At 44.6% G+C, this 15,878-nt stretch overlaps 1 protein-coding gene across 1 annotated transcript in view; it reads right to left on the bottom strand.

The window, feature by feature from the left end:
- The window catches only part of LOC109212082, a 21,833-nt gene extending 10,506 nt beyond the window's left edge, over positions 1 to 11,327 (bottom strand). The window contains exons 1-3 of the mRNA XM_019375694.1: positions 11,276 to 11,327; positions 11,056 to 11,194; positions 187 to 307 (exon numbers count right to left, since the gene is read on the bottom strand). Coding sequence (XP_019231239.1) covers positions 187 to 307; positions 11,056 to 11,194; positions 11,276 to 11,327 — 312 coding nt within the window. The remainder of the gene's footprint in view (positions 1 to 186; positions 308 to 11,055; positions 11,195 to 11,275) is intronic.
- Between the last annotated feature and the right edge of the window lie 4,551 nt (positions 11,328 to 15,878).

Here is a 15,878-nt window from a genome sequence, read left to right on the forward strand (position 1 = left end):
ATTATAGAATAAAATTTGTTTATATTGATTGTGTATAAAACTTAAACTCTATAAAAAAGAATTATTACAAGCATTTTATTCTTCAATTAAAGAGATAAACTCTTCTGTAGTACTCATCTTATATACCAAATTAAAATAAGTAAACAAAAAGAAAGATGGTAAAGCATTAATGAAAAAGTACAGTACCTGATTTTCATATAGAGTCTCATTAAGAATATCTTTAATAGACCATTTGAATATCAAATCAATGAAATCATCTTTAGGCCATTCTCTCTTCTTCTTCTCCATAGAAGAACTCCCTCCCATCCTAATAAGGAATCACTCAAATCTTCTCAAACAAACCTGAAAACAAAACCCCACATCAATATTACTGTCAAAACTGCTACATGCAAACCATACACAGAAAAGAGAACAGGCCAGAGCATCTCGCATCCACGTAGGATCAGGGAAGGGCCGCAACTAAAAGGTGTGACATAGACAATCTTTCCTAATACAAGCATTAGTACAATAGCGTATATAGAAATTTTCGTAAACGGCATCAATATTGAAGGAAGTGAACAAATGAATAAATTATTGTAATGGGAAGAGGTGTTATTGTTTATATTTATATCTAATATTTTAATTTATTTATTATTTATAAATAAAGATTAGGAAAAATTTCGACGAAAAGATGTCACGTGACACCGCTTCAAGCAAGGTGCTTACACCTGATTAGTAGTTATTTTTACGGTTCGAACTCGTGACCCGTAGATGAGATAAATAATATACAATGACCACAAAATACAAAAGAGAAGTTCATGAATTGAAGGGAAAAACAAAAGAGAAAAGCAATAAAGGAAAAGAGAAATCAATCTCAAGAATATGCATTCCAGTACAAACCACTATATATCAAAGAAGAGATACTCAAAGGAATGATCAAACTTTCTTTTTGTCTTTCTCTATTTTCTTAGCAACTCAAGTTAACTCACTTGCCTTCTTAACAGCAAAGGAAAAGCAAACCACAGCAATCTAGAGTATAAAAGGACACTAGTTCTTGGGAAACGAAAGGGCGGTCTTTCATTTTCCTTTTTTAATTGTTTTTTAATTATTTTTTAATTAATCCTCTATTTTCTTGAATCATTTTCCCCGATAATATTCGTTTGATGTAAAGGTTTATCTTATTATAGTAGTTATTTTAACATTTGTTTTACAAAATAGCATAGCATGTAGAGTTATGGTATTAAATTATTTACAGCTTGTTTGGATAGTTGTTATGTATTGTTTCATATTGTATCGTATGTGATGACCCAAAAGGTCATCTCGTATTTTAGAACCCAATTCGGGGTTCCGAGGCCTTCAAAACCTCATTTTCTCCTCAATTTGCATGCGTAATCTGGGCGCGTTTCCGGAAAGCCTTTATGTGAAAATTTGAGAAAATATTAAGTTTTGCCTTTAAAATTGATTTAAGTTGACTTCGGTCAACATTTTTAGTAAACGGACCCGGACCCGTATTTTGACGGTCCCGGAGGATCCGTAGTAAATTACGGGACATGGGCGTATGCCCGGAATTGAATTCCGAGGTCCCTAACCCGAGAAATGAGTTTTTGAAGAAAATTAGTAAATAGAAAATATAATGATTATAAGAAATTGAATAATATTTGATCTTGTTAGTATCGGGCTTGTATTTTGGTTCCGGAGTCCGGTACAGGTTTAATATGGTATTTAAGTCATGTATGTGAAATTTGGTGAGGAACGGATTTTATATGACGTGATTTGGACACTCGGTTGAGAAAATAGAAACTTTAAGTGTTCTTGAGAATTTCATTGATTTTGATGCTAAATCCATAGTTTTAGGTGTTCTTTTAGCGATTTGATCGCATAAGCAAGTCCGTATAATATTTTTTAGACATGTGTGCATGTTTGGTTTGGAGCCCCGAGGGTTCGGTGAGTTTCGGATAGGCTTCGGGATGTTTTGGACTTAGAAAAATCTAATGTGTTGCTGCTTCTGGTATGTTGGTACCTTGTGCTTCGCGCTCGTGAAGTAACTCTCGTGAACGCGAAGTGCAACCTGGACTGGGGAGGGAATTGTTCTTTGCGAACGCGGAGCACTGGGGGGCTGCTCTTCGCGAACGCGACCGGCATATCGCGAACGCGTAGGCTAAAAAGGAGGTGGGCTGGGGAATCTCTAAGTTGTTCTTCGCAAACGCGGTCCAAGGCCCACGAACGCGATGGTCAGGGGGGAAAGACCATCGCGAACGAGAGCAACTCTTTGCGAACGCGAAGGCCCTTCTGGCCGCAATGCTTCGCTAACGCGACAGGCCCTTCGCGAAACGTGAAGAAGGCATGTCCAGTGTTTTAAAAACAGAACCAGAATCGGGATTCTTTCAAAAACTCATAACTCTTTCATAAAAACTCGACCTAGGAGCGATTTTGAAGAGGGATTTCAACACCAATTCGTAAGTTTGTGTTCTTCAACTCTTTTCCTTCAATTTCCATCGACACCCATTAGATTTCTAGCCCTAAATCTTGTTCTTTCATGGTAGAATTATGGATTTTGGGAAAAATTGGGAATTTTGCAAATTTGGGAATTTAGACCTCGGTTTGGGGTCGGATTCTGAAACTAATTACATATTTGGGCTCGTGAGTGATTGGGTAAATGGGTCTTGGTCCGAACTTCGAGTTTTGACCAAGCAGGCCCGGGGTCGATTGGAAACTTGTGATTACACATTGGAAATAATTTATTTAGCGATAATTGATATTATTAAGTTAATTATGATTGGATACGAGCGGATTGGAGGTGGAATCTAAAGGAAAAACGGTATTTGAGTCTTGAGTTTGGTCGTGGAATCGAGGTAAGTGTTGTGGCTAACCTTAGCTTGAGGGATTAGGTGTTGTTGCCTTATTTGCTACTTGTTTAGTTGTTGATTACGAAGTATAGGTGAGGTGACGAGCATCTATACGTTGGTTTCGGGTCATAGAATGCAAGTGAACCTTATACTTGTGACTGTTGTAAACCTTTATACGTACTATCCATGCTTTAACTTGGTTAAATCTTCATGTTAAATAAGTCTTATTATGTTTTTCCTTGTTTTGGATATTGGTTGAGTATTAACTCAAGTTGAGATTTATATTGTGAAGTTAAATGATGAAACGAGATTATTTATTTATGATTCCCTTGCCGAGTTGTTATTGTTTCTGTTGTTTAGGTGAGGAAGAGTGTAAAACACGAAGGGTGATGCCGTGCAATATTTTGCGAGTGAGTGTTAATGCACGAAGGGTGATGTTGTGCCGTATTCTGATATTGATAATGCACGAAGGGTGATGTCGTGCCATGTTATGAGAGAGTTAATGCACGAAGGGTGATGTCGTGCCGTTTCTGTTGTTTCTTATGGTGAGGACGAGAGTAAAAGCACGAAGGGTGATGCCGTGCACATGTTTGTTATGTTAATATTTCCGTTGGTTCAAGTATGACATTTACTAAGTTTCTGTACCGTATTATTTTCAGAATTTGATATTCCCCTCAGCATGCTCCCCCTTCTCGTTATTATTTGTTAAATTTCCGTTATTATTATTTCTTCGTATACGATTTAACTGCACAGGTTCATATTATTTTTCGTGTCCTTGCCTCGTCACTACTTTGCCGAGGTTAGGCTCGGCACTTACCAGTACATGGGGTCGGTTGTACTGATACTGCACTCTGCACGTTCTGTGCAGATCCCAGTACTGGACCGCACTGATCAGAGTTTGGGTTGCTGCCTTCAGTCCACAGGAGACCTAAGGTAGATCTGCCGGCGTTCGCAGACCCTGGAGTCCCCTTCCCTTTCGCAGACCCTGGAGTCCCCTTCCCTCTATCTTAGATTTCCTATCTCTTTTCATTTCGAGAACAAATGTATTTCTTTTAAACCAGTGTTTGTAGAAAATTCTTAGAAGTTCGTGAATTATGACACCAGATCTTTTGGGTAGTTAAGTATTAGTGTTTAAATTGTTATAAAATTTCCGTACTTCATATTTGCTTAGTTTAAATTATTGCTAATTACTGTTTTGGTTAATGATTAACGTGTTAGGACTGTATCTGTTGGCTTGCCTAACATTTAAGAGTTAGGCGACATCAAGATCCCGACGGTGGGAAATCCAGGTCGTGATAAGTTGGTATCAGAGCACTAGGTTGCCTAGGTCTCACAATTCACGGACAAGCTTGGTAGAGTCTGAGGGATCGGTACGGAGACGTCGGTGCTTATCCCCCAGAGGCTATAGAGTTTAGAAATAACTTCACTTCTGTTCTTCTCTGTCGTGCGATTCGATTTCTCAATGCTAATTGAACTTCTACTCTGTTCTTTCGCAGATGGCGAGAACACGTACCGCTTCATCAGCCGATCAGTAGCCCGAGCCCCAAGTGGCAGCTCATACGAGGGGAAGAAGACGAGGCCGTGCTAGAGGCCGAGGCAGGGGCAGGGCTCAGCCTAGAGCTTGAGCAGCAGGACCAGCAGCGGATCCTCAGGTGGAGTTTGATGATGAGGTTCTGGCCCCGACCGTTCCAGTAGGGCCAGCTCAGGTTCCAGAGGGGTTCATCGCTACCCCGGTACTTCAGGATGCTTTGGTCCGCCTAGTGGGCCTTATGGAGAGCGTAGCTCAGACTGGCACATTCCCTGTAGCACCAACCGTCTCTCAGGCTGGGGGAGGAGCTCAGACTCCCGCTACCCACACTCCGGAGCAGATGGCTCCTCAGTTCCAGACTCCAGCAGCTCAGCCAGTGGGAGTAGCTCAGCCAGTTGTTGCGGCTCAAGCCGCTGGTGGATCATCTATGTCTTCTGAGGCTTTGTTGAGGTTAGATAAGTTCACCAAGCTTTTCCCGGTTCATTACAGTGGGGCAGCTTCTGAGGATCCCCAGGATTATCCTGACCGCTGCCATGAGGTGCTGCGAAACATGGGATAGTAGAGACCAATGGGGTCGACTTTGCTGTATTCCAGATGATAGGGTCCGCCAAGAGATGGTGGAATGATTTTGTGTTGAGTAGACCAGCTGGGTCGCCTGCCTTGACTTGGGACCAGTTCTCTCAGCTGTTTCTCAAGAAGTTCCTTCCTGTTACTCAGAGAGAGGACTACCGCAGGCGGTTCAAGCATCTTCAGCAGGATTCTATGACTGTCACTCAGTACGAGACTAGGTTTGTTGATTTGGCTCGTCATGTTCTTCTTATAATCCCAACCGAGAAAGAGAGAGGGTGAGGAGGTTTATTGAGGAACTCGCTCAACCTATTAGATTGCAGATGGCTAAGGAGATAGGGAGCGAAATTTCTTTTCAGGATGCAGCCAATGTGGCCAAGCGAGTTGAGATGGTTTTAGCTAAGGGGATTGGTCAGGGGTCTGACAAGAGGCCTCGTCATTCTGATAGGTTTACTGGTGCCTCGTCTGGAGGCAGGGATTCTTTTGGTAGAGGCCATCCTCCCAGGTCGTTTCATTCAGCACTTCAGGCTTCTCACGGTGCTCCAGGTGGACGTGGCCCTCATATGCAGTATTCTGATCAGCTACCTTACAGTGCATCACCAGCTCCTATCAGTGCACCTCCGCTCCAGAGTTTTCAGGGTGGTTACTCAGCCGTCAGGGTCAGTTTCAGGGTCAGCAGTATCAACAGTCGAGGTCTTGTTATACTTGTGGCGATCCGAGGCATATTGCTAGATTTTGCCCTCGAGCATCGAGCAGTTCTCAGCATCAGGGTTCTCGTGCCATGGTTTCGGCACCAGGTATTCCACCGCCCGCCCAGCCAGCTAGAGGTAGGGGTCAGGCAGCTAGAGGTGGAGGTCGAGGTATTAGAGGCGGAGGTTAGGCCGCTAGGGGTGGAGGCCAGCCAGCAGGAGGCCGTCTCAGGGATGTAGTTTAGAGTGGTGGGGCCCAGCCTTGATGTCATGCTTTTCCAGCCAGGCCTGAGACTAAGGCATCTGATGTCGTTATCACATATACAGTTTCAGTTTGCAGTAGAGATGCTTCAATTTTATTTGATCCGGGGTCTACATTGTCACGCCCCAAATTCGAGGGACATGACCGGCGCCCGACCGGGGTAGCCCCAGCCAAGCGAACCTGGATGCCTTCCCTAACCCACATGTTACCCCACGTTTTCCTTACTCAATTATTCCAAGGATTTGCCAAATAATTAATTAATTAATTAAGAACACTTGACAGAGGGCCCCCGAAACACAAATTCCAAACACCATAACAGAATTACAACCATTCCTACAACTGTCATATAATTTCCTACCTTAACAATTGCAGACATTTGATCACTTGATATGTTTCGCTTATGAATCAGTTATTTCAATGAGTTTCACATAATTTAACCATTTCAACACATTACAAGCATACAAGTAATTCATTACCAACTTATACAACCATTACTTGATTACTTAACACAAGAGTCTTTATAAGGCTTTCATTTACCAAAGAAATGTTCACATGACTTGAAACAATCCCTACACCTATAGGTCTTGCACAACTAGAGGGACTTCACTAGCATTTAGGAAGGAATCAACTTGGACACAATGGTAGTTGTTTTAGAAATAGAAAGGTCACATAATTTCTTCTAGACTTGATCAAACAGATGGGGATATTTCTCTTTCATTTCCTTCTCCGCTTCCCATGTAGCTTCCTCAACTTGTTGACTTCGCCACAACACCTTAACTGAGGCAACTTCCTTATTTCTCAACTTACGGACTTGTCTATCAAGAATGGCAACCGGAACTTCTTCATATGACAGCTCTTCATTAACCTCGATAGTCTCGACTGGCACGATAGTGGACGGATCTCCAACTACTTTCTTCAACATAGATACATGGAACACCGGGTGCACTAATGACATCTCAGGAGGAAATTCCAACCTATAGGCCACATGCCCGATGTACCTAGGATTCAACTTACCTTTCTTCCCGAATCGCATGACTCCCTTCATAGGAGATACCCTCAAGAACACCCAATCATCAACTTGAAATTCCAATTCTCTTCGACGAACGTCCGCATAGGATTTCTTGTGACTCTGAGCAGTTTTCATCCTTTCCCGAATGACTTTAACTTTCTCCACAGCCTGGTGCACAAGATCCGGTCCTATTAATTCTGCTTCACCCACTTCAAACCATCCGATCGGAGACCTGCACCTCCTTCCGTACAATGCCTCAAATGGGGCCATTCGAATGCTAGCATGAAAGCTGTTATTGTAAGCAAATTCTATAAGTGGCAAGTGATCATCCCAATTACCTTTGAAATCCAAGACACATGCCCGCAACATATCTTCAAGCGTCTGAATAGTCCGCTCCGCTTGACCATCAGTCTGTGGATGGAAAGCTGTGCTGAGATTCACCTGAGTACCCAAACCTTGCTGAATATTCTTCCAAAATTTAGCTGTGAACTGGGCCCCTCGATCCGAGATAATAGAAAGCGGAGTGCCATGAAGCCTTACTATCTCCTTGATATACAACTTAGCGTATTGTTCTGCAGTATCGGTGGACTTGACTGGCAAGAAGTGAGCTGATCTGGTGAGTCGACCCACTATTACCCAAATCGAGTCGAACTTGCACTGAGTGCGAGATAATCCTACCACGAAATCCATGTTGATCATCTCCCATTTCCACATTGGTATTTCCATAAGCTGAGTTAGCCCACCGGGCCGCTGATGCTCAGCCTTCACTTGCTGACAATTCAGACACGTAGATACAAAGTCTGCCACACCCCTCTTCATACAGTTCCACCAATAAATCTCCTTAAGGTCATGATACATTTTCGTAGAACCTGGATGCACGGAATACCTGGAATTATGAGCCTCCGCCATTACCCTCTCCCGAAGCTTATCCACATCCGGAACACACAGCCTACCTTGACACCGCAATACACCATCCTCGTCGCCGAGTAAAAATGTCGAAGTCTTGTTACTCAAAACTGCTTCCTTCATTTGAGCCAATGCCGGATCGATAAACTGCTTTTCCTTGACTTCCGCTACGAGTGACGATTCTGCTCCATTATGTACCATAACATTCCCCTCGTCTGATGTCAAAATACAAACCCCTAGACTGGCCAATTGATAAACCTCCCTTGCCAAGGGCCTTTGATCCACTCCCAAATGAGCCAAACTACCCATAGATTTCCGACTGAGAGCGTCGGCCACCACGTTCGCCTTCCCTGGATGGTACAAAAATGTTTCATATCATAATCCTTGAGTAATTCTAACCACCGTCGCTGCCTTAGATTCAATTCCTTCTGCTTGAACAAATATTGGAGACTCTTCTGGTCTGAGAACACATCCACATGGACCCCATAAAGATAATGCCGCCATATTTTCAAAGCGAACACAACTGCCGCAAGCTCCAAATCATGTGTCGGATAATTCTTCTCATGATTCTTGAGCTGCCTCGAAGCATACGCTATAACTTTCCCATGTTGCATCAACACACACCCCAAACCAACCCTGGAGGCATCGCAATAAACCACAAATCCTTTCGTGCCTTCCGGCAAGGTCAATATTGGTGCCGAGGTCAACCTTGACTTCAGTTCCTGAAAACTTTTCTCACAAGCGTCGGACCATTGGAACTTAACTGCTTTCTGCGTCAACTTAGTCAATGGGGAGGCGAGGGCAGAGAATCCCTCCACAAACCTCCGATAATACCCTGCTAAACCCAAGAAGCTACGAATCTCCGTCGGGGTCGTGGGTCTAGGCCAATCTTTTACTGCTGCAATCTTCTGGGGGTCTACCTGAATCCCTTCACTAGAAACAACATGACCCAAAAAGGCAACGGACTCCAACCAAAACTCACATTTTGAAAATTTAGCATACAACTGGTGCTGATGAAGAGTCTGCAGAACTGCCCTGAGGTGACCGGCATGATCCTCCCGGCTCCGCGAATAAACAAGGATGTCGTCAATAAAAACAATCACGAAGGAGTCTAGAAATGGCTTGAAGACACGATTCATAAGATCCATAAAGGCTGCCGGGGCGTTGGTTAGCCCAAAAGACATGACCAAGAATTCAAAGTGACCATAGCGAGTTCTGAAAGCGGTCTTGGGAATATCCTGCTCCCTAATCTTCAATTGGTGATACCCGGACCGTAGATCAATTTTGGAGAAGAACCTTGCACCTTGCAATTGGTCGAACAAATCATCTATTCGAGTCAGAGGATATTTATTCTTGATGGTGACTTTGTTGAGCTGCTGATAATCAATACACATCCGGAGCGACCCATCCTTCTTCCTGACAAAGAGAACCGGAGCACCCCACGGCTACACACTCGGCCGTATGAACCCCTTTTCTAATAAATCCTTCAGCTGCTCCTTTAACTCCCTCAACTCCGCTGGAGCCATTCTGTATAGTGGAATAGATATTGCCTGCATATCTGGCAATATATCAATCCCGAAATCAATCTCCCTATCAGGCGGAATCCCTGGAAGCTCGTCCGGAAACACTTCGAGAAACTCATTCACGACTGGCACGGACTCGGGGTAGACGCTTCTGAAGTGGTGTCCGCCACCCGGACCAAATGATAGATACATCCCTTCTTAATCATCTTTGAAGCCTTAAGGTAGGAAATAGACCTACCCTTCGGCACCACATCATTCCCTTTCCACTCGATAACCGGCTCATTAGGGAACTCGAGTCTCATGACTCTCGTTCGGCAGTCAAGTTTAGCAAAGCACGTATAAAGCCAGTCCATCCCCATAATCACATCAAAATCCACCATTCCAAGCTCGATAAGATTGGCCGTGGTAACGCGACCACATACCGTGACAACACAATTCCTATAAACCCGCGCGGCTGTAATAGAATCACCAACCGGAGTCGATACAGAGAACGGCTCATGAAGCTGTTCGGGTTCTATCCCAAAGCTTGAAGCAATGAATGGGGTGACATAAGACAAAGAGGACCCCGGATCAATAAGAGCATAACAATCAATGGCCTGAACAGACAAGATACCTGTAATCACATCTGGAGAAGCCTCTGCATTCTGACGACCACTCAAAGCATAGAACCGGCTGGGTCCACCTCTACCACGAGCTCCACCCCTAACTGTACCACGTCCTGCTGGGGCTGGAGGACGCCCAGATGATGTGGCGACTGAAGAACCGGACGACTGAGCAGATCCCCTACCCATGCCCTGACTGGGGGCACGACAGTCTCGCTGAATATGACCTCTCACCCCGCATCTGAAACACACCGGGATATCCAAGTAGCAAGTCTCTGTATGAAATCTCCCACACTTGGGTCATGGAGCCCTCCCCTGCTGCTGTGGTCTCCCTCCTGCACGACCAGACTGATGGGGTCTCCTACTGACTGAGCCTGGTCTCATGCGGCTGTTCTGCTGATAACTGTGCAGAGATGATGGTGCGCTCGTTGAGGACTGAGCATATGACTGAGACGGCCCTGACGACCCTCTCCCCTGAGCTGATCTCCCTGAGTGACCTGCTGATCGGGCCCTGTTGCTATTCTCCCTTTCCGTCCGAATCTTCAACTTCCTAGCCTCTGTGGCCTGAGCGAATCCCACTATCTTTCCATAGTTCATATCCGAGTGTAAGGCCGCTGTAGCAGCCTCATTTACTACCAAGGGACTAAGGCCCTGAACAAATCGCCGAACTCTAGCTGCCATGGTCGACACTAACTGTGGGGCATACTTGGACAATCTCACGAACTCCATGTGGTACTCCCAAACACTCATACTGCCCTGCTTGAGGGTCTCAAACTCCGTGGCACGGGCTGCTATTGTCTCAGCAGGCAAGAACTGGCCCATGAACGCATCTACAAACTCATCCCATCTGGCCGGAGGTCCTCCCTCCCCACGGGAGTCCTCCCACATCTCGAACCATGAATACGCTGCTCCCCTCAACTTGTATGATGCCAATTCAACTCCCTCTGTCTCTGAAGCTTTCATCACTCGGAGGGTCTTATACATTTCATCAAGAAATTCTTGCGGATCGGCCTCTGGGTCTGTGCCTGAGAACTCTGGAGGGGCTAAACGCAAAAACTGGTTAACTCTGGAGCTGGTAGAATCTCCTTGTCCGCTAGAGGATGTAGGGGCATCCTGAGATCTCTGGGCCTGAGCAGCTACTAACTGGGTCGACATGCGGATGGCTCCCCTAAGGTCCACATCAGAAACCTCGGGACCAGGAGCTGGAATGGTTCCAGATTCAGGAATATCGGCGGGAGGGATGGTGGCACCCTCTGCCGCTGCAGGATCAGAAACATGTTGGTCTGGGACAGACGGGCCAGGTAGGTTCAAGGCTGGGGAGTCACTCTCACCCACGGCATCAGGTACATGATTCATAGCCTCACTCGGGGTGGCATTGACCCCAAGGTCGAGTCCAGCTCTCTTCTTAGGTGCCATTACTGAAAAAGTTCGGAACAACGCACGAGTTAGATATAGATACTTTCACATTTCACTTCACCGCACGATACAGAATAACAAGGAAGTGGGAAATTTCCTAAATGTCCATGCAGCCCCCCACTTATAGATGTGGTCGACTTCACACCGATAAGTAGGGCTCTACTAGACACGGCTCCGAGACATCCTAGGACTCCTTAAAACCTTAGGCTATGATACCAAGTTTGTCACGCCCCAAATTCGAGGGACATGACCGGCGCCCGACAGGGTAGCCCCAGCCAAGCGAACCTGGATGCCTTCCCTAACCCACATGTTACCCCACGTTTTCCTTACTCAATTATTCCAAGGATTTGCCAAATAATTAATTAAGAACACTTTTTTTTATTTACAAAACACATACGTACTTACATAATAGTAATGAAATCACCAACTCGTTACCAACGTATGAAAACACGGATCTACACAAGTTTCTAACCCACATCTACTGTCTACGGAGCCTCTAATAGTACAAGAGGATAATACAGTATTTACCGGTAACAAGGCTCCGGCTATACCTTACACAAAATCAACTAAAACTCCGGAAACAATGTGGCCTGAACCATGTAGGGCCCCGAGAGGAAAGGGGCTCACCAAAAGCTGATGGATGACGAAGGGGAGCTACTATCGGTGGACTGGAGTACCTGCTACCGATCCACCTACAATCATAACACGAATGTAGCGCCCCCGGCAAAAGGGACGTCAGTACATTTGAATTGTACTAGTATGTATGAACAAACTTTGCTCCAAGTAAATTCGAACCATAAGCAAGTAAGTAGCAGTAATAAAAGTGACAATCAAATCCACAAGGAGGGAACAATTAAGCCAACAGGTATATAATCTCTCCTCCATAAACAGGCATGTAATTGTAATGGAAATAACAATCAAATCCACAAAGAAAAAGCTATTCAACAAGTTTACAATCTCTCCTGTTTCCCCTTCCACATTTCCACATCAATAATTTCACAATTTGTTCATAGTTTATTTCAATAGCGATTTTGATCGCTTTCCAACCTTATTACCTCGGCCACCCTTATCACCACAACCCACACCTTATTTCTTCGTGTTGCGGCGCGCAACCCGATCCCACCGAACAATCACAATTCATAAACAACACAACAACAACAACAATTCACAAAGAATAACAACAACAATCCTCAAGAACAACAACAATGACCCTCAAGGAACAACAACAACAATTTACAAAGATTAACAACAACAATCCTCAAGAACAACAAAAATGACCCTCAAGGAACAACAACAACAATTTACATGAACTTCCACAGCCATCAATACCATTTCCATGTATTCCACTACTCATATGCATTAATTGGTCACAACGATAATTTCCCACGACAAACCACATATGTTACTACCATGGTCATTCCGATCACATCAATTCCCATTTCCTTCCATTACTTGTTTCACAGTTCTTACCACATAGCACATTCACAATCGCAAACTTGGTTTATTTCTGATTAATTGCATCAATATAGCGAAGGCACAACCACAATCACTCAACCATACCAATCACAGGAATTACACAAACAAATCACGTAGAAATCACATACCAAGCACTCAAACACCCAAACAAGGCGATTTTACAAGTTCAAAGTTAGCCATACATACCTGGAGCCGAGTTCCCTTTTAACTTCTATTTCCAATTCACCAGTCTAGCAACGTCAATCTAGTGCACAAGTTAACGCGTATGACTTAGAAAAGAAGTTCACAATTTCTATTCAAACTTATTTAGGTTACCAACCCATCTTTGTACCATCTTTTACTCCTACCCAATTACTCTCAGTAGGTCTTAGGTTATAGAATGACATGTATGTATGAGTTCAACCACTATTTTCAAAAACCAATGCATGAGACTCCCCCCCTCAGTTTAAACCAGAAATTCAGTGAAAAGGGTTAGGGATGTTACCTGCAAGAAAAGGGGGATGAAGATAAGCTTGAAATTTCCCGGCCCGGATGGTTTTGAAGAATCAAATTTTGGAGAAGATGACTTTCTCTCTCAAGACCCTCTCTTCCTCTCTCTTATTTTGTGCAGAAGATCGTTAAAAATGAGGGGCTGGGGGTGTTTTATTAAAAAGGGGGTCGGGTATAAAATTTAGAAAATAGAAGCCCGAGCAAGATCTGCGGTCGCATTCTGCGATCGCAGAACTGAAATGCGGTCCGCAGATTGGACCGCGGAATTGCCCCCAAAACTCTGATGATTCTGTTTGGGTCTGCGACAGGAATGCGGTCCGCATTCCTGTTATGCGGTCACATTGTGCACCGCAGAACTGACCTTCACAAATCCTTGAGGAACTTATGCGATGATTATGCGGTCCACATATTGGTTATGCGATCGCATAATAGACCACATTTTCAACATTAATTTTGACAACTCTTCTGTTCCACTCTGCGGTAGAAATGCGGTCCGCATATCAATTATGCGATCGCATTTTGGACCGCATCTTGACCTTAAGTTTAGCCAAACCACAGCTTCACTATGCGTTAGGAATGCGGTTCGCATACCAGATCTGCGACCGCATTCTTGACCGTATAATGGCATTTTTTTGGGAAATTGATTCTTTTGATTTTTTTTCAAACTTAGATCAATACCAAGGGTCCGAACCGCGAAGAATTCTACGCATCCCTAACACATATTCGGAGTTGGCACCACTAGATACTAGGTTTTGAGCCAAAAATTTTACGGGGCCTCACATACATACTCCTATGTGTCATCTTATTTTGCTATGTATTTTGTTATGCCTCGTGATTCTTTGAGTGCTCCTGTATATGTGTCCACACCGATGGGTGATTCTATTATTGTAGATTGTGTCTATCGCTCGTGTGTGGTTATTATTGGGGGCCTTGAGACCCGTGTAGATCTCCTACTTCTTGATACGGTCGATTTTGATGTCATTTTGGATGGATTGACTGTCACCTTATCATGCCATATCGGACTGTCACGCCAAGACCGTGACCTTAGCCTTGCCTGGATTGCCTCGATTGGAGTAGAGAGGGACTGCTGGTCATTCTACTAGTAGGGTTATTTCGTATATGAAGGCTCGGCGTATGGTCGAGAAGGGGTGTTTGGCTTATTTAGCTTATGTTCATGATTCCAGTGCGGAGGTTCCCTCCATGGATTCTGTACCAGTTGTTCGTGAGTTTCCAGAGGTATTTCCTGTAGACCTGCCGAGAATGCCACCCGACAAGGATATTGACTTTTGCATTGATTTGGCTTCGGGCACTCAGCCCATTTCTATTTCGCCATACCGTATGGCCCCGCTTGAGTTGAAAGAATTGAAGTACCACTTGCAAGATTTGCTTGATTAGGGCTTCATTAGGCCAGTGTCTCGCCTTGTGGTGCGCCAGTGTTGTTTGTTAAGAAGAAGGATAGATCGATGAGGATATGTATGGATTATCGGCAGTTAAACAAAGTCACCATCAGGAACAAGTATCCATTGCCGAGGATTGATGATTTTTTTTATCAGCTTCAGGGTGCCAAGGTATTTTCAAAGATTGATTTGAGATCTGGCTACCATCAGTTGAGGATTAGGGCATCCGATGTCCCTAAGATAGCTTTTCGGACTCGGTACGAGCACTATGAGTTTCTAGTGATGTCATTCGGGTTGACAAATACCCTAGCAACATTATGGATTTGATGAACTGAGTGTTCAATCCCTATCTGGATTCCTTTGTGATTGTTTTCATTGATGATATCTTGATCTACTCCCGCAATCGAGAGGAGTCCGAGCAGCATCTTTGGATTGTTCTTTAGACTCTGACAGCCAGCCAGTTATATGCTATGTTTTCAAAATGTGAGTTTTGGTTGAGTTCAGTAGCGTTCTTGGGTCATGTTGTATCAGTAGAGGGTATTCAAGTGGATCGATCCTAAGAAGATTGAGGCGGTCAAGGACTGGCCTAGACCCACATCAGCTACAGAGATTCAGAGTTTCTTGGGTTTAGCGGGTTACTACCGTCGATTTGTGGAGGAGTTTTCATCCATAACAGCCCCGATGACCAGGTTGACCCAGAAGGATGCCCTGTTCAGGTGGTCGGACGAGTGTGAGGCGAGCTTTCAGAAGCTCAAGACACCTTTGACTTCGGCGCCGGTGTTCGTGTTGCCCACAGGTTCAGGGTCCTATACAGTATATTGTGATGCATCTCGTATTGGACTTGGTGCGGTGTTGATGCAGAATGGCAAGGTTATTGCATATGCTTCGCGGTATTTGAAGATTCACGAGAAGAATTATCCGGTTCATGATTTGGAGCTAGCAGCCATTGTTGACGCGCTGAAGATTTGGAGGCATTATTTATATGGCNAGGGACTCGCTCACTTTCAACGACCTCGACCGAATCAATAGGGGCCGCCCCTTGCTTCTGACAAGCTTCAGGATTAGGCTCCCCCAAATTGTCTGCCTAGTACCGCCCTATATACCCTCGTAGGCCTCTTGAGCTCGAGGCGGGGAGACATCGGAACCAAGCCGCTATTCGGAAGCCGCCAACTCAACAGTATGTGAAACA

The sequence above is a fragment of the Nicotiana attenuata genome, unplaced genomic scaffold (genome assembly GCF_001879085.1).
Source record: "Nicotiana attenuata strain UT unplaced genomic scaffold, NIATTr2, whole genome shotgun sequence".
Lineage (NCBI taxonomy): Eukaryota > Viridiplantae > Streptophyta > Magnoliopsida > Solanales > Solanaceae > Nicotiana > Nicotiana attenuata.